General features: G+C 50.3%; 7 protein-coding genes across 7 annotated transcripts; 3 read left to right on the top strand and 4 right to left on the bottom strand.

The window, feature by feature from the left end:
- Nucleotides 1–368: 368 nt before the first annotated feature.
- Nucleotides 369–1,007, top strand: VFPPC_01519 (CaaX farnesyltransferase beta subunit Ram1; the record flags this gene model as incomplete). The annotated part of the gene is made up of 1 exon (XM_018281335.1): nt 369–1,007. The coding sequence occupies one exon, from the start codon at nt 369–371 to the stop codon at nt 1,005–1,007; it is 639 nt and encodes a 212-aa protein (XP_018150002.1).
- A 7,061-nt stretch (nt 1,008–8,068) lies between these two features.
- On the top strand, nt 8,069–8,939 carry VFPPC_13104 (double strand RNA binding domain from DEAD END PROTEIN 1 domain-containing protein; the record flags this gene model as incomplete). Its single annotated transcript, XM_018290881.1, has 2 exons — nt 8,069–8,099; nt 8,587–8,939. 2 exons carry the CDS (start codon nt 8,069–8,071, stop codon nt 8,937–8,939), a joined length of 384 nt encoding a protein of 127 aa, XP_018150004.1.
- Nucleotides 8,940–9,023: 84 nt separating this feature from the next.
- Nucleotides 9,024–9,539, bottom strand: VFPPC_18697 (hypothetical protein; the record flags this gene model as incomplete). The annotated part of the gene is made up of 1 exon (XM_022430269.1): nt 9,024–9,539. One exon carries the CDS (start codon nt 9,537–9,539, stop codon nt 9,024–9,026), a length of 516 nt encoding a protein of 171 aa, XP_022285987.1.
- A 4,678-nt stretch (nt 9,540–14,217) lies between these two features.
- On the top strand, nt 14,218–15,659 carry VFPPC_01523 (mannose-1-phosphate guanyltransferase; the record flags this gene model as incomplete). Its single annotated transcript, XM_022428228.1, has 4 exons — nt 14,218–14,224; nt 14,306–14,349; nt 14,524–14,670; nt 14,763–15,659. 4 exons carry the CDS (start codon nt 14,218–14,220, stop codon nt 15,657–15,659), a joined length of 1,095 nt encoding a protein of 364 aa, XP_022284746.1.
- Nucleotides 15,660–16,418: 759 nt separating this feature from the next.
- On the bottom strand, nt 16,419–18,116 carry VFPPC_01525 (glycerol kinase 2; the record flags this gene model as incomplete). Its single annotated transcript, XM_018281337.1, has 3 exons — nt 16,419–16,831; nt 16,888–17,888; nt 17,947–18,116. The coding sequence occupies 3 exons, from the start codon at nt 18,114–18,116 to the stop codon at nt 16,419–16,421; spliced, it is 1,584 nt and encodes a 527-aa protein (XP_018150006.1).
- Nucleotides 18,117–20,660: 2,544 nt separating this feature from the next.
- On the bottom strand, nt 20,661–21,501 carry VFPPC_01526 (phosphoglycerate mutase family protein; the record flags this gene model as incomplete). Its single annotated transcript, XM_018281338.1, has 2 exons — nt 20,661–20,866; nt 20,964–21,501. 2 exons carry the CDS (start codon nt 21,499–21,501, stop codon nt 20,661–20,663), a joined length of 744 nt encoding a protein of 247 aa, XP_018150007.1.
- Nucleotides 21,502–22,633: 1,132 nt separating this feature from the next.
- VFPPC_01527 (vacuolar sorting-associated protein (Vps27)) lies at nt 22,634–25,140 on the bottom strand (the record flags this gene model as incomplete). Its single annotated transcript, XM_018281339.2, has 5 exons — nt 22,634–23,625; nt 23,691–24,447; nt 24,516–24,800; nt 24,865–24,997; nt 25,070–25,140. 5 exons carry the CDS (start codon nt 25,138–25,140, stop codon nt 22,634–22,636), a joined length of 2,238 nt encoding a protein of 745 aa, XP_018150008.2.
- Between the last annotated feature and the right edge of the window lie 421 nt (nt 25,141–25,561).

Here is a 25,561-nt window from a genome sequence, read left to right on the forward strand (position 1 = left end):
AACCGAGCAATGTCATTGTCGTAGCAGCTGTCGCTGGGTTGTACCCCTCAAAATTGATACCCGATTAATACCCGAAGTACCAGACAATACTTCGGTCACGGCGCTTACTTGATATTGTTCCGCCAAGCTAGTCCAACGTTACGACACTGACACAACAGCCGCCATTTACGCCATTTACCAGAAGAGACGGGTTGAATAACGGCACGGATGCGTCTAGGTTAACCATGTCAGGGAGCATTATTTAGGTCAAGAGGTCTCCCAAATTTTCCTGCGACTAGAGAGAGGGGCGACGAGGTACCGGTATGAAAGCTCGACCTCGACACAGTCGCACACGACATAAAGTCATATTCAAGCATCAAAACCGGAAAATGGCGGCCACGGTCACTTCAGAACCACAAACTTCTGCTGTCCCTGGGAGTAGAGAGTCGTCATTGGCGCGAGACGTGGGAGATGCTGGGTTGGTTCCCTCGATTCCCAGCCTGTTCACCTCGGAGCCCCCCATTCGAGATGCCTTGGCCACGGACAGCTCGCAGGTTCAGGATGATACTGTGGATGAGTGCATGCCGTTTCTGACGGGATATGGACACGATGAATGCAACGCGCATGGGATACCTCCGCTCCTGCGGGATCGCCATGCGAAATTCCTGCAGAAGCAGCTAGGCAAGCTGCCATCCATGTTCAAGTCTGCGGACCCGAGTCGACCATGGATATTTTACTGGTGTCTCGCAGGATTGTCTCTTCTCGGTGAAGATGTCGCTGAATATCGCTCGAGACTCATCGAAACTGTGCGACCCATGCAGAATGAGACGGGGGGCTTCGCAGGAGGCTTCGGCCAGACTTCTCATCTTGCCACCACCTATGCAGCCGTCCTGTCGCTGGCCTTGGTCGGCGGGGAAGAGGCCTATGAGCTGGTTGACAGGAGAAGCATGTGGAAATGGCTCTCTTCGCTTAAGCAACCAGATGGGGGGTTTCAAATGGCCGTTGGTGGTGAGGAAGATGTGAGGTAAGTTTGTTTGAATTTGTCCCTCCTCCCCCTCTGTCCTTCATCTGATCCAGATGCCGTGGCACCGTGTCCTAACAAACTCTTCTTGTTGGCCATTTTTAAAGAGGAGCGTACTGTGCAAGCGTCATAATATCGCTGCTAGACATTCCCCGTAATCTGTCGCCCGACTCTCCTGCATGCAGTGCCGGCCACACTGATCTTTTTGGAGGCCTTCCAGAATGGGTAGGAAGATGTACGTCTGCCCTTTTCCCTTTTAAACCCCCTCCTGTTTTTGCGGCTGCATAGGTTTAGCATTGTGCGACCCTTTTACTCCGTGTATGTACTTTTGTTCTTGACATCTGACAACACTTGCCCTTTCTTTAGGTCAAACTTATGAAGGAGGTGTGTCGGCATCTCCAGGATTCGAGGCCCATGGTGCATATGCTTTCTGTGCTTTGGGGTGCCTGGCTATTCTCGATTCTCCACATCGAACTATTCCGAAGTATGCTCTATCCAATTCTGCGCTGTGCTTCATATGCGTTGTCCTGAAGGCAAAACTTTCACAATCTGGTGCTAACCTTCACCCCTCCCACTAGATATCTCGATGTTCCGCGTCTTCTCTCTTGGCTGTCTTCACGGCAGTATGCACCTGAAGGTGGCTTTTCTGGTCGCACAAACAAGCTGGTTGACGGTTGCTACAGCCACTGGGTCGGAGGATGCTGGCCGCTTATCGAAGCCAGCCTTCGCGGGCCGGAGGGGCAACACGGCCAACATGCAGACCACCCGCTCAAACAAACAGACGACAGCCTCTTTAGCCGTAACGGGTTGATCCGTTACATCCTAAGTTGCTGTCAAGATCTTTCCAGGCGAGGCGGCTTGCGAGACAAGCCCAGCAAGTAAGTCGAACCGTTTGCCCACGCTTGACTATGTTTCACGTTGGTGAGCCATTAAGATCGCTGGCTAACTAGTGATCTCTCCTCTCACCCAACAGATATTCCGATGCATATCACACATGCTACGTCTTGTCAGGGCTGAGCTCTGCACAGCACAAGTGGACCTTGGTATCTGCTCGCGTGGATGCCGCCGTGTTGGACGGCGATCGTTGGTCAGTTGCTCCCTTCACTTTGGGGGAACAAATCTTCGACGAGTCTGACCGAGTCGGAACAACACACCCTGTATATGTGATCCCACAGCACAGAGTCGACGCTTGTCAAGAATATTTCAAGTCTAAGTCAGGCTTTTGATTGTTCCTTGACAAATCAAGGAACCTAGTATTAAATGGCACACGAATAGCTGCCCAATGCCCGATTGACTTGTTGAGGGGAACAATTCCGGCCATCACATGAGGGGAAACAATGATCTCTAAACTTTCGACCATGATATTGCTTGAGTGGAAGCAACGGTGTAAAAGTTAGTGGGTATCACGGTGGAAGAAATAAATTTGATGACGGAATGGAACGAGTGATTATTGGTGATCCTGTTCATGCTTGCAGCTGGAGCACCACCTCCACTGGTTAGGTACATGTCTTGGCCAGCGCAGGACTCAGGTGTTGCGGAGTAAATCCGTTCGAATCCAACTAGCTGCAAATATGGGTAGCCCGAGTCCTGCACACCTGGTGGAATGTTGTGGACTTGTATCCATAGCGATTGTTGGATTGGTTTGACAAGGGCTGGAGGAGGACTATGAACTGAAATGCCGTCGAACCCTTTCAGACTGGATATCACGGCGGCATAAGGGTGTTGATATTGGGCGTCATTGGCCACTAGCGACTAGCAAAACGACGACCTCTTCCCTCGTCCTTCATATCAAAACGAGCAGATATATCGCCGGATAGGTACTAGGGGGCTAAAAGCATGTTTGAGATGAGAAGCATGCGGCCATCTATTCCGTACCACGTCAATTTGCCTGGAGTGCACCTCATATCTCAACTAAAGGAAGCAAAGGAATCTTTGTGCAACCCAACAACAAGGCTAAAGGCATGCTTCGACTGCAGGGTTGGCTTCCCCATGATAGGGTAGCACAAATTGTATAAATCTCTCTGAGTGCTTTACATATGCATCTCTTCCATAGCCTGGATCATGTGCGTAAAACTTGTTCGTGGGAGCATACCAGACCCACGGCTGGTGATTGCGAACCAGGGCTGACCTTACCCATCCGGTTGCATGTTTGGCCGCAGGGTTGGCCCGGGATGCCTGTATGGACACGGATGGTTTGGGAAAAATAAGCCGAGTCTGACTCAGTGTTTTGGAGTGTCGATTTGAAGTGTACTTGCAGAAATCGCTGGCATCGGACACTGCGGCGTGGCCGAAATATGCCCTGTCAAAAACTCAAACATGTGGTCTTGATTTCGGCGGCCAAACACAAACATCGTCGAAAAGGACCTATGTTACCTGTAGGTGCTCCATAACGTTGGTGCATATTGACTTTACGTCGAAACGGAGAAAATGTTGCACAGCATTCTCGCGCAACGAGTTTGTGTGTGTGAATAGACAACGGCATCAACTTATACACACCACAGGCAACTTTGCACTGCAGGCGTAGCGCGATATTATACCAATCGCCCGTCCCACTAATAAAAACGATTGCTCTTTGATGCGGTGAACGGTAATATAACGGGATGGACGCGTTGATCTGAGAATTTGGCTGATAAGTCTGTGCTTTTCGTATGGCACGAGCGGCTGTATGACTTTTTTTTTCCTGTCCTTTTTATTCTTTCTCCGTTTCCCCTTTTTTCGCAGTCCCTTCTGGGCACAAATATCTTTGCCGGAAGAGGAACATGGAGCATTACATATTAACTAGTTCGTATACCGATTCTTTGGCTTGGAGCCCCATGGCGGATGACAATATGGCATGTGTCAGGTTCTGTGTCGCTAATTCCATACTCAACATGGATATCGGACGACTTGCCATGTATGATCTTCCGAGGTCGACAAAGCGGTGTTGAAAGTACTAACATGTAGCACCATTCGTGATAATGAGATAGAGAAGCAAGACCAAAAAAGAAAGCAAAAAATAAAAGGGCAGACGCGGTGGATGCAGAAATGTTACATTCATGAGTCGTTCCTCCTGCCCCTTGTCCTGCGCCGCCTTCCTTACATCCCGACTGGTATACCATCGCTCCTTCCCTCTTGACGGTGGCGGAATTTAAGCTGGTTGGTACTTCCAGTACTTCCAATCTGAAGACAAAATTCTGTGACATTACTTTGCATTCCGCAACTATTTTCTGCAACATGCACGCTGTAGCTCATCTTGCTGCAGTCGGCGCCACTGGTAGTCATGTCCTTGACATGCCCATGTTGACGTGTCTAAGGCGCACTCGTGCTCTATTCATGCGGGGGTGTGTTTACCCAGGCCCACGACGAGGACTTACATGGACAGACCACGGAGGGCAGGGCAAGAAAAGAGTGGCACCGTCACTCTCACGACGGGGTAGAAATATCGACCCTCAATTTCCAAAGTTCTTCGTCGTTTCAGCAAGATTCGGAGCATGAAGGGGACCCGAGCCCAGATGCAGACCTCTTCGATGCCAGCCGCAGGCAAGCCAACAGAGAACCATGCCCGCCCTTCCCGATGAATGCCAACACATGGATCCATTTCGGTGGTGTCGTGGAGCTCATGACATTCGCCAGCTTATCTTTGGCCATGACGACGACATAAGCCAACGGTGATGTAGTTTGGAGCAATAACATTTGGCTAGTATCAACACATACATATGCTCATATGCGAAAGCTTGGGATCTTTCATCACAATAGTTGTCAGAGCTAGGCCCGTGGAGTCAACGGTGAGCTGCACTCATTGCTAACAGACCCATGGCTACCACATTGTCAAAGCTTGTTCTGTAAGGCAAGGGACCAGCACCATGATACCTTGTTGATTTGCCTGCTGACCAGAATAGGACAAGTGGTGAATGGTGTCTGCTCACGGAACCATCAAAACATCCCAAACAGTAGAGGGCTGGAGGAGTCATTCCCAAAGTTATTCGATGCACCTCTCAGCCATATGTGTTTCGCGAAGAAACTATCACCGGCGCCCACCATCTGGCTGGTTACCAATCTTACGGCTCCATGATTTGGAGGGGTGATCAGAAGCAACCCAGTTCCGATTCGGCACAGCCACGCCCTCGGCATGTGTCATGGTCTTTTGCTGGCGTTACGCCGTCATGAATTCGTGGTGGGCTTGTTGTGGTTGTAAGCGGGTCTTTTGAGCCATGCACTGGATCAGTGTGCAACAACGTACCTACAATGAAGCCTTGCATAGAGTAAGAACTGCAACGATTGTTCATTGATGATGGTCGTCTGATGCCTGCTGGAACCGTTTCCTCCACTACCGGAAATTAGATCCAGTTTACGCGCCTTTTTTTACTGGCCTTGAGCATTAAACGGACCAATTCGAGATGGCCACGGCCAGCAGCCCAATAACAACCGATTCCCGTTTTTGTCCATTGTCAATTGACGCGGGGGAACAGACAAAAATTGGCGAGTGTTGGAAGTTATGATACAGGATGCATATACACCGACGTACGGACTACACTGATCGACCAAGGGACGGAAACACCTCCCGTTAGACATACAGTTAGCTTGCCGGTTTGTTGATGCTGGCAACAACAAACAAAAAAAGTTGAACATTCCAACGCCGCCGACGTCCTTGTCGAGATACCCCGCGCGCAGTGAAGACGCGACTGCAGGGTTCGGGGCCAGAAAAGGCGGCCAGGTACGTGCTCGAAACCTTGCCTTTGGAGCATACACAGGATAGAGTGGACTGCCGTTTTTCGCCATTTACACCATCAATCCAGCGGCACTGCCAACTCATCATTGCATGATGGTTAAGGCCCTCTGGCCAGGCCATTTTCGCGCCTAGTAACATGGCGACCCCTCTTCGTTCTAGCCTCTATCCAATCAACCAGGGTTTATACACCGTCCATGGCGCGGAGAGCTCACAATGTTATCATCCTCAAGCCAGGAAGCCCCAAGTTTGGATCCCCCAGCTTCCGGTGGCCATTCAAACGTCAAAATCTGCTCGTTGGCGACTCACTTCCAGCCCCTCTGACAGGGATAAAGGACCATGAGCGACCGTGGGCGTGACGCCGGGCTCACCAGTGGTACTTCACTCAACCTTTTAGCCCACCACCCCAACCACTTGCTATCTTCTTGGAGTGTCCCGACAGGGCCAGTGTGGTTCATGCATGCTCGTTCGATGGTCCTGGTCAGTCTTCTATGGAGTAACTCCATACTCACCGACGGTTTTCTTCATCTCGTCGCTGGTTGGCACATCACTTGTTTTCAGCCTTCCTACTGGACAATGGCTCTTGGACGACGTCTCCCAACCACGATGGCCACCTAATGGGGCCTTCCACACTGGTTCCGTCTCCAGACGTGTGGATTTGGGTCAATTCGTTTACATGGGCGAATCGCCCATGTTACCGGCCATTTGGAAGGCCTCGGGATAGAGAGCGACAGGAGACATGATGTGCAAACCAGACAATCTCCATACGCGACCCGCATTATCCCTCGTTGTTACTTCGAACTGAGGCGGTTGCCGGACGAACCATCGCCGCTCCGAGCCGTGGTCAATACAGACGATACAACGGAGGCCATAATGTGCCCTAGTCATGAAACCCCGCGAAGCTTGGGGCCAGCCGTTCAATGATATGAAGCACTGCGACAATACAATGCAAACATCTCTGCTCGGCTTTGGCAGGTAATGGCAAACCACCTTGACTTGTGATGCATTAGTGGCCGCCAAAAGAGAGATCTCGGAGGCACATCTCGTGGTAGCCAACCAGAAATCATGATGCGCCATGAGCTAGACCCAAGACCCAAAGGGCCAAACACCAAGCCCTTCTGAACTTGAGCGACTGGTCACCCTAATACTGCCACGACACACATGGACTCTCGTCTGTCGTTCCTTTTTACGTTTCGCCACCCCACAACTCCATCCATACAGAGGATTGAGTTTTGCCCTATTGCGAGATATTGGTGGATTGGCCATCAAGGGCGTTGGGTACTCTGACCACCATTCATTCGATTTAAAAGCGGCCAGCTTCTTCTGAAGGCTAAGTCTCGAAAAGGTTGTAAGCTTTGGCATGCCAAGAACCTCTTGGTATACTGATACTATGATGCAGATCTGTCATATCTCCGAGGTGAAGCCCGCTTTCTACTAAGGGCCACAGGCACGTTCCTATAAAAAAACATGGGAAGATCAAGGACCTCACTGTGGGCAAAACTGATCAAGCATGTTGCCCCTGGTCGGAGACCCTTTTCTAGTGCACCCTGCAGCCCTTGCTGGAGCTGGTACTTTGACGATACTTTGCCGTCGACCTTGTTGTTGCCATGCAAAGAGATCGACCTGAGTACTGGACACAGAGTCGCCGCCCACCTCAAGCGCCGCCGCAGTGGAGCGGCCTAGTGCCAGCGGTTTTTCATCAACTGGCGACGAGGTCGCCAACACATCAATATGGGTCACACTCATTTCGAGAGCCGCATCGTTTGCTCGCATCTGCCTCCATTTGCGCGTTTCCGTGTCTTTCTGCACCCCTGGTTACGCGCTAACAAGCTCTGCTTGTAATAAAACACACATGTCTCGCTGTCGGTGGCTCGTTTCGCCTGTGCTGTGGCCCTGAAATGCATGGTGCAAACCCTCGAGCGCGGCCGACTCCCCTCTCCGCTACATTCTGCACACCCCCGGTCCGAACTGTGCACTCATCTCGGGGTGAGAAGAGCGTGGTGCCAAGACACAATCCAATCTGTAGCATCTCTCTGCACTTATACTTTTACTCGTCTCTTCCCACATCTCCTTTCATCTGGTCGAACTTCCTTACGCCTCAACCCTCGCTTTCATCTCTCCCATTGGGCGCCATTGCCTACTCACTGACCCTAATCTTGTATTTCATCACGTACTCTACGCCGTCGCAGATACCTACTCGCCACCTGAGCTGAGGGTCGTTTGAAAGAGGAAGAGAAAAAAAATTCAAAAACAAAACATTCGCACGGATTCCAAGGGTGATAATTTGCATCCTCCTACCAACTCTGCTTCCTTCTTTTTTACAAGCACTTCGGCATCTCTTCATTGGCTATAAAACAGCAAAAATGGGCGGCTTTTACATGCAATATTTGGAAAGTAAGTTGACAATCTTTCCTTTGTGATCATTATGTCTATCCCTGCGCCATCAATTCGGGTTCGAAAGCACATCCGCCCCAACAACAACAACCATCAATTGATCCACAACGGCCGTATATGGTGTAAACATGAATTGAATTTTGTAGCCCATTGGTGGCATTGGTTTGGCGCAGTAGTCATTACTCGACATCTATCTCTGAATGCAGCTAGACAAGGCACTGGGTTGCGTTCTGCCATTTTCTGCTGTACATATTTCACCCAAGCGCTGGAATTCCGAACCACAGGCTCACGACGTCACGTTCTGCGATGAATGTCGTGGCATCTTACCTAACCCCCATGCCAATTGGGCTCCAATACGCCGCCTTTCGCGGCATTAGCCTGATGTCATACCCCAATCTAGGAAAGGCAGCGCTTCGTGATATATTTCGTCGACGTCATGTTGGATTTGTAAGGGCAAAATGCTAATCTCGACGTTCGTTCATATTAGGCCTTTGCCGACGCCGAGGGTGGACGGACCCTGCGTACGAGTGCTATCGAGATAGCAGCGGTTATACATGCCTTGTCCTGGTTAACGGCCGTGAGTACCAGACGGACCTCGCCTACGAATCCGATGTTTTAGCACAGGAGAATGCCGCAATGCGAGCTTTTATGGTGTGCAGGAACTTTTCTGTGAATGGCGGCATGCTCGCTCGTAACGGTATTGTTCAAGGACTGCCAGCGACCTCCGACTCGGGTCGACGCCGAAAGAGCCGTCACACTTCCTCTAGGGACGGTAGCGAGCGCCATGGTCGTCGATCCGGGAACCATTCCAGCAGCTCATCGACGGCGTCCTTTGAGTAAGAGACTCCATGGAAAGCTCCCTGTTAACCTGTACGGATGAGAATAATCCTCGGGTGTTGACATGCTTGTTGCTTGCTTTCCGATTCATGCCAGCCGCGAGGAGCCTCGGAATGGCCACTCACTTTCTGATACACAACGGTTGAAAAGCTTCACGGCATTCCAGAGGTAGAAAAGGCAAATTCTTCCATGGCAACCGTCTACTTTACGACTTGAATGAGGTAAGAGAAGGATGAAAAGAGGTTCAGACGACACAATCTTGCAGACAAAAGCGATGGTCTGGAATTTTTGTTTGTTTTCTATTCTGCAACGACCTATGACGACACGTAACGACATCACTTTAGAAACGCGCATCATGTTAGTTATACAGCCTTTGGTTGTGTTTCCTGTTCGTTTTCGTCCTTTATTTGCTGCTTTTTTTGGGGGGAGAAGGGGGGGGGGACAGAGTCTCGACCTTTTGTCGTTGCTGCAACTGTCTCTTTCCCATCGTTTCATTCTCATGTTCAGGTGTGGCATTGTGGCGTATTTCTCTTCCAAGTTCAACAACCACTCACTTGCCTGGGCTATAAGCTGCCGAACATCTGACTCTGGATATTCTGTCATGGTTGGGATATAAACAGGACCAGCCTTTGACAAGGTATTACGACTTATGGAGACAACGTTGCCGCCAGGAGGGTGAAACAAAGAAAGACCGGAAGAGGCCCATGAACTAATCCCCCATTGCTTAAGACAGCACCGGTCGGTAGGGCATGGGCTTTTCTGCCGTCTTTGTCTTTGTTTCTGGCAAGCATTTGTTTACGGGAATATGGCGGCTCTTGTCTATTTTGCGTCAAATTCAATTTCTTTGCGTTGCATAGCCTGCGATTGGATCCAAAAACCAGCCTACAAGCATGACGACAAAACGATGGATGATGATTATGGTGGTACCGGCGGTCTCGGCAGAAGCAAGCAAGCATTTGGATCTAAAAGATTATTATGGTTCCGTTTATTTCTGGAGGCTGGGAGCGGCTGATAAGACTGCGCCCCTTTTCTTTATTTCTTTATGTTCTAAAAATGGCCTTGCCTTCTCTATCATGGGAGGAATGAATCGGCATGGCGGCCTGACGCAAGTTGGGTTCTTCAGATTGACTGGCGATTATGATGATGACGCGCAAGACACTCGAAGAGCTTTATGATAATGATTATGACCACGAGTTTCCTATTTTTGTCTATATCTTTATAAGTTCCTCTCCTGATGGTCTGATCTCGTGATTGCTCGATTGACCTGTAAACGAGCATAAAGAGGCATTTGACGTCAGTTCCATAGTGCCGAGATACGTGCTACATGTAGGTGGGCACGCTTTAATTTTGACTCAGTGCCCCCTGTACCGCATCATGGGACCTAGATTGATGATCGGGGATTTTTGGTCCATGTTGCAAGGGAGGTTGTAGATCGGAGATCGGATCTTCAGGTAAGACACACTTCAACACCATGTCAAGGGAGTACAAGGTTGGGGGCCAAAAGGTTTCCACAATTTTGGGTTTCACCCGCGAGAAAGTATTGTCTGTCATTTTAGAGTAGTTTGAACAGAGCCGCCCGTCATTCTCATCGGGTTTATTGTAATGTGTGGGCATGATGATCAATGGGAGGAGGACTTAGTCAGATGGATTGCTAGAGTTGGAATCAACGGCATATTTCTTAGGACGGTGGGCGATCAGTATGAGATGACCTTTCACTCGAGTTGCTAGGAAAGGATGGATCACTCGCCTTGTGTGGTCGGTTAATGGAGACATTGGTGTCAGTCAGTGCCTTTTGATACATGAACACAATGGCAGTAACAAATGAGGTGTTTGGTCATGGATTCTTTGCCTAGCTCCCTGCATGTAGACAAGAGGATTTGTGATGTCTAGACACGAGCAGCCGTAATTTAAATCGCTTTCCTTTCCGGGCATGTTCTTGCATCACCTTTGATAGGTGGTGTAAGGAAATCGGGGGGTTCTTCGTAACAAAACGAAATACATGTGTGGAATTTGGTGGATGCTACCGGAAAGCATATATAAGATGCTTGCTCAATCTTGGTTCACGACAATAAACTAGAGGCTCCGAATTGCAGAAGTACTGGTCGTTAGACAAATAATGCCACTTGAAGCACGACATAGTGACGAGGTGGCATCAACAACGAGCGAGATTTTGGCGCCTGCGGCCTGCTGCAATTCATGGCTCATAGTTGGCTCATTGATAATGCCGGTTCAAACGACATGTGCGTCTCGTTGTTGAGCTCCTAAGGTGATGGTGTCCTGTAAGGAGCCCATGCCAAATTGTCGTCCAGTTTCGAGATGGTCAACAAAAATTATGTTGGCGAGCTGCATGACACGGTCCCTCACCCACACGATGGTTAGCGTGTCCCAGGTGGTAGGCACATGGCGAGAAACAGATAAAGATTGGTTTTGAGTCCAAGCTAGACACGAGAAGGATAGTCTGTCTATCAAGATTTGAAAGGGTCTGCATACCTATGAGAGAAGCACAACCTCAGCGCCAGGCTGGATGAGTTCCTGCTGTATACAAGTGGCTCACAACTACCTTTACCTAAGATAATGGTGATTTCTCACGCATTACGTGAGAGACAGCTGGGGCAATCGATTTGGTGAGGAAAGATGATATGAGTCTGGTAAGTATAATGTGCCGGTCATTGTTATGTGAGTAGTCTTTGTAATCCCTGTCTTGGATGTGCTACGACCAGGCCACAAACGACATGTTGAGACTGGTGTGAAAATATCTGATTGCAAGCCGCTCGAAGATGCATCAAACACATTTTCGGAAATTCGAAATGTTTTCAGGTTGTCAATCTGCGACAGTCATCGACGAGACAACTGCCCTAATGGTTCCTTGTCTCATCGTGCAAGCACTCCAATATGCTACCACAAATATGTGACACGCACTTTGCCTAATCTGTGTGTTGGCGACCGAGACATTGATGAGACAACAGTGCTTCTCTTCGGTTGTCGCAAACGGAACGAGTTGCCACGAAGCCGTTAGGTGAGACACTTAGACATACGATGAGGAGTGTGGAACCCGCTCGCGGTGAGGATTCTAGGAGTCTGAGGCTGGGGTTCAAGAACCTGAGATACACTGAGTTCAGCTTGTTGAGGATGGCAGGCACTAGAGGGCTATGCAGAGATGAAGTGGCGAACATTTGGGCTCTGTATGCTGTGAGCCTCCTGTGAGGGAGTTTAATGTTGTCAAGTTTCAATGTCAATGTTCCCTCGCGTTCACTTTTGGCAAGTCGCAGCGTCGTCGGGGACCCGTGACATGCCATGCAGCAGGAAGGTGCAGAGAGCGGATTCAATATTGGCAAGTGCAACCGGAATTAAGCCCAACATGAACCTGACCGCACCAATTTGTGCTTGGCGACTCGATCACGTTTGAACGTTGATGAGTGTTGGCAAAGCTCCATATGTGAGGGAAGATGCAGCATTTTATGCGATCATACCTCGATGGCCAGGGGGTATTGTATGCAATGCGTTGTAGTAGACATGGTATTGAGTCTCGTGGGACCGTTTATATGGCAATACTTGCATACGGACACAGAGCAGCCATGACTCCATGAAGCATAAGTTTTGTTGGAGTAATCCAGATGCCATCTGGTAACGTATGAGTCTTGTCTGCATCAACAGTAGGGCTGGACCTGGCCGTCACATAATAAGGACTTTGGTTGGCTTTGGTTGGCTTTGCCATGAGATGAATACGAATTGTCCACTCAAGTCTTGATAGTGCGCCACCATCGAGCCACTGATGAATCCTCTACTTGGTGCAGCCCGGCATTTGCATTTGGCCTTTGAAGGTGCACAATGCACATGTGGCTTGGCGCTGATGCATGGGTTTGGTTTGTTTTGTTTTGGGTTGCGTCGATTGCCAGCTTTCATCTTGTCACCAGAATATCGGATGGCAACTTGTAAAGCCATCTAGGTTGGTAGACACGTACATGTAAGTAATTGACTGAACAGTGCTGTACCGCACTTGTGGCCATCAATGGTAGAATTGAAACGCTCGGCGTTCAGTACTTGGTGACGATAGTATTGACACCATTAGACAGAGATTGCTGAGTTTCAAGTTCAAGTGCAAGTGGCAAAGGTAGAATGGTACTGCGGGCAAAAGCTCAATTGGTGATCCAAGGGTCACGTCTCGTTCTCGTTCTCGTGTCCATCCCCTCGTTCATCTTGTCATATTGTCATGTTGTCGCGGCCTCTTTGACCAACTCGCCCCTTAGTATTTACCCTCAACACGTTGCGATTTGGATGCATACAGCACCTTGACGCATGGTGGTATTCGGGGGCTGTTGGCTTCACCGGCTGCAAGAAATAACAAGCACCAGACGCATTGCAGACAACATGAAGCGGGACGGACCATGTACGCCAAGTGCATGTGCGTAATACTGCGGTGCGCATCACGGCACCAGAGCTTGGCTGAGGTTCAATATTGGGGTCTGGACTATTGCTCAAGTGTGCAGCCAGCTTCAATGTTTGGAGCTTGAAGAAGAGAAGGACAGCTTGGGCCAGAGTCACATGTAGGTCCGGTGCTTGCTTTGTTACGGAGGAGTACGCACAGGTAGCAGGTACTGTATGTACTGTATTCTTGTTGACTTGTCTAAAACAGCTCATAGACAGCTCATAGACAGCTCATGGACAGCTCGCCGCCAGCTCGCGGTTGAACTTTAAACAGCTCTACAACTTTGCTTCATTACATACTAGGTGGTTGCTGGCTGGGTTCAGAGTTGAGTCTGGTGCCAATTGGTTTTCCACTTGCGTCAGACTTGCACCACCAGACGGACACCTTGCATTCTGTTCGACTTCGTTCATCACCAGTCCTTCTCCACACTCCACATTGGACTGATACTCCACACACTTTTGACACCAGACGAGACAAGACTAGACTCCACCACCCATCCATTCACCCATCCACCCATCCATAAAGAAATACGATCTCGTCTAGCTTGGTCCCTTGTCGACTGACCTTGACACTTTGTCACCCCATCGTGTGTGTCCTGCTCTCTCGCTCTCAACCATACGCTTTCGCTTTTTCAAGCCAAACGAGCTGTCGCCTCCATTCAAACCTCGTGGCGTACAACATTGCAATCTATTTAGTTTTTTTTCTTCTTGATTTTGATTTCATCTCGGCACACAGCTGTCACCACCGTCTTGCTCGAATCTGCTTCATTCAACTCCATCGGCTTTGACAAGCTCTCCCTACAAGCCTGTCCCCCACGTCAAGCTCCCAGACACATTTCGCACAACCACCGCAATCATGAAAGGTATGTTCTCTTACCACCAAGTCGTCGCTATTGCCTCAATAGCAATCTGATGGACCTGGCCTGACATTATACGATCCTCAGGACTTATTCTGGTCGGTGGCTTTGGCACCCGCCTTCGTCCTCTAGTAAGTACTAAGTACCCCTCACCAATCCGCCCCTGAACACAAGTCGTTCGTTCTACCATGGCTATTCCAATCGATATGCAAGCCCGGCCTGGGCGGATTTATTCTCACAGAAACCTGTTAGATTCATATGCTGTATACTTCCTTTTTACTGACTATAGTCTCTGCTCCGTCTAGACCCTGACGCTCCCTAAACCGCTCGTCGAATTTGGCAACAAGCCCATGATTGTCCATCAGATCGAAGCCCTCGTTGCTGCTGGCGTCAAAGACATTGTTCTCGCCGTGAACTACAGGCCCGAAATTATGGAGAAATTCCTTCAAGAGGTGCGTCACCACAAATTCCTACAAGATTGAAATTGGTTGTGGCTCTTGGATGCAAAGAATTGCCTTGCAAATCTAACAAATCATGTCTCCAGTACGAGGAGAAGTACAACATCAACATTGAGTTTTCCGTCGAGTCCGAACCCCTCGACACGGCCGGTCCTCTAAAATTAGCCGAAAAGATCCTACTCAAAGACGACTCTCCATTCTTCGTTCTCAACTCTGATGTCATTTGCGACTATCCCTTCGAGCAGCTGCTACAGTATCACAAGAACCACGGCGATGAAGGCACCATTGTCGTTACCAAGGTCGAGGAACCGTCAAAATACGGTGTCGTCGTCCACAAGCCTAATCACCCCTCTCGCATCGACCGATTTGTCGAGAAGCCGGTTCAATATGTCGGTAACCGCATTAATGCTGGCATGTACATCTTCAACACATCAGTCCTCAAGCGCATCGAACTCCGCCCCACTTCCATCGAGAAGGAGACCTTCCCCGCCATGGTCAAGGATAATCAGTTACACTCGTTCGATCTCGAGGGATTCTGGATGGACGTTGGTCAACCCAAGGACTTCCTCAGTGGAACCTGCTTGTACCTTTCGTCCTTGACCAAGCGAGGCTGCAAGACTCTCACCCCGCCTACTGAATCCTTTGTCCATGGCGGAAACGTTCTCATTGACCCTTCAGCCAAGATTGGCAAGAACTGCAGAATAGGGCCCAACGTCACTATTGGGCCCAACGTCATTGTTGGAGACGGTGTCCGCTTGCAACGCTGCGTGCTTTTGCGTGGCTCCAAGGTCAAAGACCACGCTTGGGTCAAGTCCACCATTGTCGGTTGGAACAGCACTGTCGGCCGTTGGGCTCGCCTGGAGAACGTGACTGTTCTCGGTGACGATGTCACTATTGGCGATGAAATCTATGTCAATGGCGGAAGCGTTCTACCTCACAAGTCTATCAAGGCCAACGTCGATGTTCCCGCAATCATCATGTAAGCCGCGCAATCTACCGCTCCGACGGGCGTAGCACAATGTCACACATCGCGTCTCGAAACGCCGCTATCCGCTGTGCTGACGACATTCTACCACACTCACCACTCTGCATGTTCGTCCTATCTATTTATTAATGTTGCCAAGCGCCATTGCCTACGTGGAATACCAGCCGGCCAAAATTTTCTCTCTTTCAGCCCTGCGCGTTTGATTCACTATACCTTTATTGTTTGTTCGCTTCGTTGTTTCATCTCCCTCTCTCTCCCTCCCCTTCCCCCTTGGTCTTATTTTTTCTTCTCTTTTCCATTTTTTCCCTTCTTTGTGGCTTAATGATCCTTAACACCATCTCTGTTTTTTATATCTGCGGATAATGGGCGTCATGGAATGGCAATTTGGGAAGCTGGGCAGACAGGCGGACAATTGCATCTGGGGAGGCGGAAGGAGTCTGGTTGTGAGGCTGTGCACCATGGTAGAGTACTTGGGCACCTTTGTAGTCAGAAATACACACATGGGCAGGGTAGACGATGGTAAAAAATCGACTAATATAACGAAAGGCACCGAGACCCCGTAGTGCTCTTTTGCAAACACACTTGGCGCCGGCGCATTTATATTTAAAGTTACATTATTTGCAGGTGGATTCCGCGTGAAATGCCTTGCTTGCCTAGAGAATAAACATGCCATTGCTTAACTTTTCTAATCTATGTCCAAGTAAATGCTGTATCATGCGCCGTCATTCAAACATCTCATCAAGTCACAAAACTTGTTCTAGTCATCCCGTATCCAACCGCGGCACATTTCCACCGCCCTTTCCCACATTTTTCTGGACTGCGCTCTCTCCTCCTTCCCTGCCTTGGGCTCGAAGATGGTGCGGTTCGTCGAATTGATGCTCTTCAGGTCGTCGATGCTGGACCAGACTCCAGTCGCTAACCCAGCAGCGATGGCTGCGCCCAAAGAAGTCGTTTCTCTCATGGCCGGGCGATCGACCCGGATGCCTGTTAGGTCGGCCTGTGTCTGCATACAGAGGTCCGAATTGGAGAGACCGCCATCGACGGCGAGCGAGGAGAGTTCGCGGCCAGAGTCTTTGGCCATGGCGTCGAGGATGGCGGCTGTCTGGTGGCATGCTGCTTCCAAGGTGGCTCGGGCAATGTGACCTTTTTGGGAGTGTGCTGTGAGACCGACTTATCATTCCGTTAGAAGGGGTATGAAACGACGAAGGGGGAGAAGAGTAACTCACAGACAGTGCCTTTGGCGTCGTCGATCCAGTATGGCGCAAATAGGCCGCTAAATGCCGTGACAAAGTATACGCCGCCGTTGTCGGGGACAGACAGGGCCACTTCGTCTATAGCTTTGGAGGTTTCGATAAGACCAAGATTGTTTAGCAGGAATGTGACGCCGGATCCTGCCACCGCGACGCTTCCTTCAAGCGCGTAAATGGGATTGCCATCGCCAAAGTCGTATGCTACCGTGGCTAGTAGACCGCTTTTTGAAATGACAGGCTTGTTGCCTACGTTGTACAGAAGGAAGCAACCTGTGCCATATGTGTTCTTTGCTTGGCCAGGTTTGAAGCCCAATTGGCCGACCAATGCGGATGACTGATCGCCTAGACATCCAGCAATAGGAACGCCCTTGAGAGGACCGCGTGACAAGGCACCGAAGGCTGTGGGGTGAGACGACGGCACAATTTCTGGCAGGGACATCTTTTGGCGATCAATGCCGAAGAATGAGAGGAGCTCGTCGTCGTATTTCAGGGTTCTGAGGTTCATGAACATGGTGCGACTGGCATTTGTTGGGTCGGTGACGTAGACCGGGTCCCCTCGTCTTTCAACGCCTCCATTAAGTTTGTATATTAACCACGTGTCAATTGTTCCGAAAGCTAAGCGGCCATCGTCGTAGGCTGCCTTGACAGTCTCGTTGTTTTGCAGAAGCCACAACAGCTTGACACTAGATGGGTATGTTGAGAGAGGGAGGCCGCAAAGTTCGAGGAGCTTATCGGACCCTTGCTTTGCTTTCAATTCCCTGACCAGGGACTTGGTTCGAGTGTCCGGCCAGACAATGGCGTTGTACAGTGGCTCTCCGGTGTTCTTGTCCCAAAGGACAGTAGTTTCGCGCTGGTTCGTCACTCCAATGGCGTGGATCTTGGCTGTGTCGAGACCCTTTTCGGTCAATTTCTTCGTGGCGTTCTCTATACAGGTTTCTACTGTCTGGAGCAGTTCGTAAGGGTCATGTTCGTGCCATCTGAGAATGCTGTTAGTTGCGAGAGGAGGGTATGAGCGCTTAGAATGGGAATCTGTACCCTGACTCCGGGTGGATATTCTCGAAGCCCATCTGATGAGAGGCGACAGGCTCGCCATTTGAATTGAAAATCACAAATCGTGTTGACGTCGTGCCTTGGTCAATGCTGCCGACAAAGGTCTCTTCTGCGACCTCCGTCTGGGGTCTCTTAGGCTCAGGAGCGTCGCCCATGGTAGCAATTTGCTAGGAATATTCTAGACAGCGTATTGGAAAGAAGAAAGAAATGACTCTCAAAGAGAGACCTCGGAAGAAAAGCAGTTCTCGGCTCGTGCGGTTTCGCAAAATGGATTTCTTGTGGAGCGATTCGCAACAACCGGGTGGGCAAGGAACATGCCCTAGGTGTGGGATGAGAGTACCGAATACTGCGAGCAATGCGGAGGCCAGAAGACGCGGGGATACGAATCTGGGGATGAAGTCGCACAAGTAAATGGGGAGAGAAATTTGACAATGCCTGGTGTCCCAAACAGCCAGGGCACGGTGGTATTTTCGCGACGCTGGCCGCCAGCATCTGCATGTTGATGAGCATCGCGGGACCCGCCATGAGGCCGGTGACGTGGGAGGGACGGAGCATCGGGACTGGGATTCACATGCGCCTGCGGCAGACGCCATGACTGCTCATTGGTGGAGGATATGATGAGAGTCCTCTTGTGGAAGTTGTGGCAACTTCTACTGTTAGCTCAGTCCAACTCAGTCCCTGGCTAGTCATGCGCTTCTTTCTGCCCTGAGCCCCGCTGTTGAAGGAATTTCGGGGTCGGCTCGGGGTTTGTCCACCGATGACCGCATGGTTGCCATTCGCAGTTGGCACAATCTCGTTGCAACTCGAGAAGCGAAGTCGGATACAATTATTGGTGAGCTGCATGAGACTCTAAAGTGATGTTCCGTTGGAGGAAAGTCTTTGCTTTATATCGCGCACTTGCAATTTTGCCTCCTATCAGGTCGTAGCTTCCCAACTTTGAACTGCAGTGGCGTGATTGCTGCCGCTTTCAACGAATGTGGAAAGAGCAATCAGACCATCAAACGAAATGTGGATGGTGCCCTTCTGGACAGCGCAGTCTCTCCCTTCTCTCCGCACTTCACTCAACTCAGCAGTTCGAGCAGCTTGAGCATTTGGCTACTTGACAGAAATTCACACAAACGTCTTCACTCCTCTTCTTGCGCAAATCGATTTTGCAGAGATTTCTCGCACAACTTAGACGTAGTGTCGGCATGCTTTCAGAAACAACTAACAACAGCCACAAGCGGAGAAGTAGCTCGCCTTCGAGACAGATTCACCCGAACAAAAGGAAACTGAAACGAACGAATAACACGGAAGGTAACCAGCAAAGTCCGGCAACTATGAAGATGTCAACAGAAAACGGCGCTTGTTGCAACTCATCTGCAGACTCGTTTGACGCACTAGGACAGATAGAACTGTTCTCGTCAGGTTAGTTCGAAGCTCAAGTGTTCCCACAGTTTTTAACCAAGGAGAAGATGAGTACAACGATGCGAGCTTTGATCTTGAGTTGGCTATGATAAGTGAGATGCACACCCTGAACAACGTTGAGAAAGATGGCAGAGACCCGTCGCCAAATTCGTATCCCGACGCTAGAGTTTTTTTTGATGGGTTGGAAGATGAGGATCTCCAATCCCTCTTGGAAGTCCAAGAAGAGCAGTGTACACAATCAAAAAACCCCCCTTCAAGTGTGGTTCGGGCATTTGATATCGAATCAAGGCTTGCTGAAGATTTTGACCCTAGCCTTCAATTCTCATCTCCCCAGACGTTTACCAGCAGTACAACTGTTGACAGCTCTGTGTCCGTCCCATCCACCAAAACGGTTGATTGGGACTGCATTCGTCCACAGATTCCGACCCCGAAGAAAGGAAGCAGCGGTGGTTTGCACGACAAATCAACCGAAAGGCTCAATGCTCCGCTACATTCTCATGGGGATCAGTCTTCTCCAACTCCATTACGGCCCGCACCCACACAAAAGTCTTCATGGACACCGACTCCAACTAATACAAGTATATTCAATCCATCTCGCACTTGCTTCCGACTGAGTGAAATCATGGAAGTCAATGCAGCCACGATACAGCGCCAACCTCTCGCTGTGTATAATGTGTTTGCCCGTGTTATATACTCGAGTCGTGAGAACTTTTTTCGAAAGCAGCACTTTCAGCTGCAGGATCTATTCACAGAAGCGCCGCCTTATCTCACAGGAGCCCTTTTAGGTTAGGAACTGGGAGGTTCTATTGATAACGCAGCCAGGGAATTTCTCGAGTACAACCGAGCTGGGCACAAGTGTTTCTGCCGTTGTAAGTTGGAACGGTCCCCGAAATCGGAATCTGGGATAGTTCTTCGAATACTGGAAATTCGACCCACCACTTGGAAAGAAATAAGCAGCATACAAAATCATCTCGGGCGGAATGATCTTGACTGTATTGTATAATGAGGGTACGATGGTAGTTTTTAAGATCGCATCAGCCGGGCGAATCAGGCGATGATCAAACTGTAGGTGCAGCACTATGTTCAAAGTTTTCTTGTAATGGTAACTATATATCGAACTGTTCTATGCGGTCGTAGCAACCTTCTACTATACCTCTTGCTTCTAATCTATTTAATTTTGAAACCAAACGCACGTTATTATTCCTTGTAGCCGTGAAAACTCGTGTAAAAACTTAGACCCATGGCTAAATGTTCAATATCCAAGCCCTTCTATCGCTTCGAACCAAAAACCCTCACGCCTTAATCTTCAAAAGCGGCACCATTTGCTTCTGTACGACTGACCGAATCTCTCTCTGCTCAGTAGCAGTAAGCGGCTGTCTCTCGGCGGGAAATCTCCGTCCCCAACTCTCCTTTGTCTCAACAAGCCTCACATCGTCCTTGTCATCCGGCGATTCGGCAAACTGGTACGACCGACACATGCAGTTCGACCACCCAGTAGCTAGGGTACCTTGATCAGTATCAATGTTCAGCAATGCACCAAGTAGAACTCAACCCGGTCCCATCACACCGTGAACCACGACCAGAGAGAAACTCACCTCTATCAATCGGCACACCATCCCAATCATCCGTCAAAAAGTGCAAGAAACCACCATGGCTCACCACGGCAATCTCATCATCCCCATTTCCCGCAATCTCCTTCAACGCTCTCCTCGCGCTCTTCGCCCTCGCCATCAACGCCTCCATCGTGGGCTCAAACTCGCTCCCCTCACCCTTCTCGAACCACCCGCCCCTCACGCGCTCCAGGTCAACTTTGCTGCCGAACTCTGCGCCCAGCGCGTCCTTGGAGGAACCAGTGTCGCAGGGCGCATCGGACACTTCTTGCAGTGTGTCGAGCAGGATGATGGGGTAGAGAGTCTGGGAGCCGCCGAACGCGAGGTCGCACGTTTTGATGGTCCGGCGGAGCGGCGAGGCGACCAGCTTGGTGATTTTGTGGTGGGCTGTGAATGAGGAGCGGAGGTCGGCGCATTGTTGTTCGCCTAGGGGCGTGAGGTCTGGGTCGCGGATGGATTCGTTTTCGATGGAGAGGTTGTGGAAGCCTTGGGCGTGGCGGACGAGATGGATCGTTGGTGCCATTTTGGAGGTTGATGGTAGTTGTGAGTGGTGTAAGTGGTGTGCGGAAAAGGGCTCAAGTGGGAGGTTTACGAGTTAAGTATCGTAAAGAACAAAGGAAAAACGAATCCTTGCTCATGACCACCACCAACATCGTGAGACTGGGGAATAAAAAAGTCTCCAGTGTATTTCAGCTCCGGCAACAATGGCAAACTGCATCGAATTTGGTTGCGGACACGGCGAATTTGGTGACTCAAGTGGGGGTCGGGCCCGGAGTCCTGTCACCCGCCAGGCAACACAGACGGCCGGAATACTCAAGAATGGGGCGCCGCGGGTCGTTTAAGGCGGAGCTTCTTCTCTGGGCATCTCATCGTGGCGATGTGTATCCGTCCCATTGGTTCTGTGTCCGATGCTGGTACTTTTATTTGTGCGAATGGGATATGCAGGTGGACGCCCACGCCCTTGGGTTGAGCTTTCGCCCCGATTGCCGGAGGGGACGTTACGATTCGAATGTTTGAGCTGCTTTTGATGGTCATGGGACTGTTGGTGCTGACGAATTGAGATATTTTATAGTTTGGTTCCTGTGCATACTGTGTTGCTCTTTGGCTGTGCAGTTCGGTATTGTGGAAATCAATGGCAGTGGCGTTTCTGACTAAAACGTATATTTGGTGGTGATAATCCCAACAACAGGAACCTCGTATTAGAATATTGGCACGGGGCTGTTGACCAGCCACCTTTTACGGCATAACCAACATATGGCTCACAAATACTCCAAATATTGCACCCAGGCGTTAACTGATTTATTACTCCGTAATGGTGAATAGTTTCCCTTATAGAACTATACGCCACACCTTCATCCTTGGTCGCCTTTTACGGCGGTACTAATCTTCCTTTTTCACAGCACCAGAATCCAGATTTGGTATCATCAAAAATTACACCACTCACCAACAAGCCTTGAAAATGTCTGCCCGCCATAGTGAAATGTCTTTCTCTTAATGCCATGTACTCATTCTCAACAACCTAATGGGTAACAATGGTGGAAGAAAACACAACGCCGTGCCTTTGCCTTGCTTCCTGGCACCATGACTGAAATCCCGCCACCGATTCCCCTTACTGTCGTAAACAGCCAGGCAGGTACATCACCTGTTTGGTTCAATTAAAATTCGATGAGAGCTTCCTCTTGTACAGGTTTCTTAACAGGCTCATGCTGTGGCACCGACGGGAACGTAGGCTGTTGGTATCCGCTATATGCCCAAGACTGAGGTGCCGCTGGTGGCTGCTGGGGAGTTTGCTGGGGAGTTTGGGCAGTGGAAGGTTGCCAATACTGCTGCTGGGCTGGTTGTTGTGGCTGTACCGGTTGCTGTTGTCGAGCTATCGGAGTTTGCTGTGATTGCAGCTGTGCCTGTGGTTGTGAAGGTCGACGAGCAGGCTGAGCTGGTTGAGCATGAGGCTGTATTGGGGTCGACTGGGCAGGAACAGCGCCAACAGAGGCTGGCTGCTGATACTGTAGCGACTGCTGGAGATTAGGATACGGGGACTGTGTTGCATCCGGAACCGGCCCAGGAGCAGACGGACCAGACGGCGTCGTTACTGGCTGCTGCTGCTGCTGCTGCTGCTGCTGTGGTTGTGGTTGCTGCTGCTGCTGGGAGCTGAAATAGTACGAAGCCCGGCGCTCCGTCGACGGCGAAACAGGAGCTTGCTGCGGCGTTCCTATTCTTTGTGCTGGTTCCGAAGGCGCTTGTTGTGGTTGATAAGGATCTTGAGGTGCAGATGGAACCCGTCCTTGCCAGCTATCTGTCCTCTGCGGTGGTGCATACTGGCCCTGATGTGGTTCTGGAGGTTGGCTGTAACCAGAAAACTGAGGTTGAGGGGTTGCTTGTGGAGGTTGCTGCTGCTGCTGGTATGATTGAGCAGGGGGTGCTTGAAAATTGGGAGGCACTTGTCCAGTGTAGAAACTTTCTGTGACACCTGGATTGCTATGAGGTTGTGGTGGCATGGACGGATATGGACCTGCAGGTTGACGAGGCGGGGGCAGGTTGTAGCCGCCGAGGCTTTGCTGGCTGTAAGCTTTCGAAAGGCGCTCTTCGAGCATTCTATCGTAGTAGCGAACCACGGTGGAAAGTTTGGCATGGAGATCAAGTAAAGTGTCTATTCGGCAGCGTGTTTGTCAGTCATCTGCTCATCTCGCACACCTGGATCGTAGACAGACTTACCGTGCTTGCTCATGGTCTCACCATACGTCCTCGCTAGCTTTGGCCGCAAGGTGCCAATACTGTCGTAAAGCTCCTGGATCTGTGGCTCCCGCAAGATCGTTCCTGGTGGTTGAGTTTGGAGACGGTCAACCAAGGTGGCGAAGAGATTGATATTCTCAGCTTCGACAGGAGTCAACTCGTAGTCGTTCTTCGGTAAGACGAATGGCCCCGACGACAAACCAGCCGAGGGGCTCGAAGTTTGTTCCTTCAACGCGGCCGCATGCTTCTTCTTCTGCTCCTCCATGTCAGCCAATGACGCTGCAATGGCGGCCTTCAAATCTGCGTCCTCCTCTTCCTCCTGCTTTGATGAGCTCTTGGTGGGCTTGGTCCCGTTTGTCGTTGGTTCCGCATAGCCTCTTGAACTGTTTTTCACTTCTTCCAAACTCATCGCGAGAGCCTTCTTCAAGTCTTCATCGAACCCGTCGTCCACTCGTGCATTCCGAGGCTGCATTGCCGACGTGCTTCGGGTTTTATGTGGATACGTCGGTGATCGGTCGGGAGGGCCAAGTTCTTTGTATCCCTTCCCCGTCAGCTTGGCATAACAGCCGTCGTCAACTCGAACTGGTGCATGGATGCCCAGGTGTGGTAACGGGATCGTCTTGCTGGAGCATTGTTGGTCGAAGCAGTTGCCGCAATTTCTACAGTGATGTTTTCGATTTGTAAACGTAAACGCCGTTCGACAGCGCATACAAACGTCGGAATCCGCCCATTCGGGAGGCTGCAAAGGAAGATACAGATTAGCACGGCTTGGGGTCATTGCGCGGGGGCTGGGTCACGAAGGCATACCGCACTGCTGTCAATCATGCTGCTCGCCACAGTCACCCGAGGAGGAAACTGGTATCCTTCACGTTGTAACGTCTTGTAAACCTCGTTAATATAGGATAAGTCGTATCTGCCCTCAGTCGCGGCAGCCCATTGCTGTACAAGCTCAAGTATCTTGGCCTTGACATCCGCATTCACGGCGACAACCCCGACGGCTTGCAAAAGCGATACCAAGTTGTCCATGAACTCGCGTGAAGCAATTTCGGCAAGGAAATGCGATCCGCCATTCTTAACACATGTATCTGTGAGCTGACGGGAGGTTAATGTCAGCAAATGTGTAACATAGGGCGATATGACGTATGGTGCACATTACATTCAAGGCACTTAGTTGAGTATTTGGGTTCTTGTTTCCGATGCGCTTCTTGAGGGACCGCATCGCCTCCTTTGGGGCCACAGTCTTGGATCTGATGATGTCGGAGATTTCAAGGTTCAAAGCAATGTCCTCTCTATGAATTGCGATTAGCAAGTGGCAAGGGCGTTATGGGGACAGACAAAGTGGTAAAAGCGCGTATGCTCACAGGCTGCTACTCGTTGCCCTTTCAATCTGCTCATCCAGTGCCGTGTTGGCCGAAGATGACCACCAGCTCATCATGGCGATGGCGAGTTGCTCGAGAGCTCAGTTTGGACGAGGAACAGACGAAGTCGATGTGGTTTGGAAGAGTCGGAGGTCGGTCGTGACGCAAATGGAGAGGTCAGGTGGGGAAGGGAGGCAAGCAATAGACGACTCCCGCAGCTGCAGATATGGAAGAGAAATGCAAAAGAAGATGGTTGGCCGTCTTGCGGGCTATGAGGGTTGATTGACGACGGTTGGTAGATGGCAGCCTTGTCGAGAAAGTGATGACGAGAAGGGTGATTTGCGATGAGGCGAGGTCAGTAAGCTGCCCAGAGCAGGTCAACTGGTGGTTACGTTGGCAGCTCGGTGTTGCGTCAGTGAAGTGGAGCACGAGGCGACGCTGTTGACGTCTGGACCTCAAGGCTCGACACCAAGCGGCCTAGTGCTGGCTGGTGCT

Source organism: Pochonia chlamydosporia, chromosome 1 (genome assembly GCF_001653235.2).
Source record: "Pochonia chlamydosporia 170 chromosome 1, whole genome shotgun sequence".
NCBI lineage: Eukaryota > Fungi > Ascomycota > Sordariomycetes > Hypocreales > Clavicipitaceae > Pochonia > Pochonia chlamydosporia.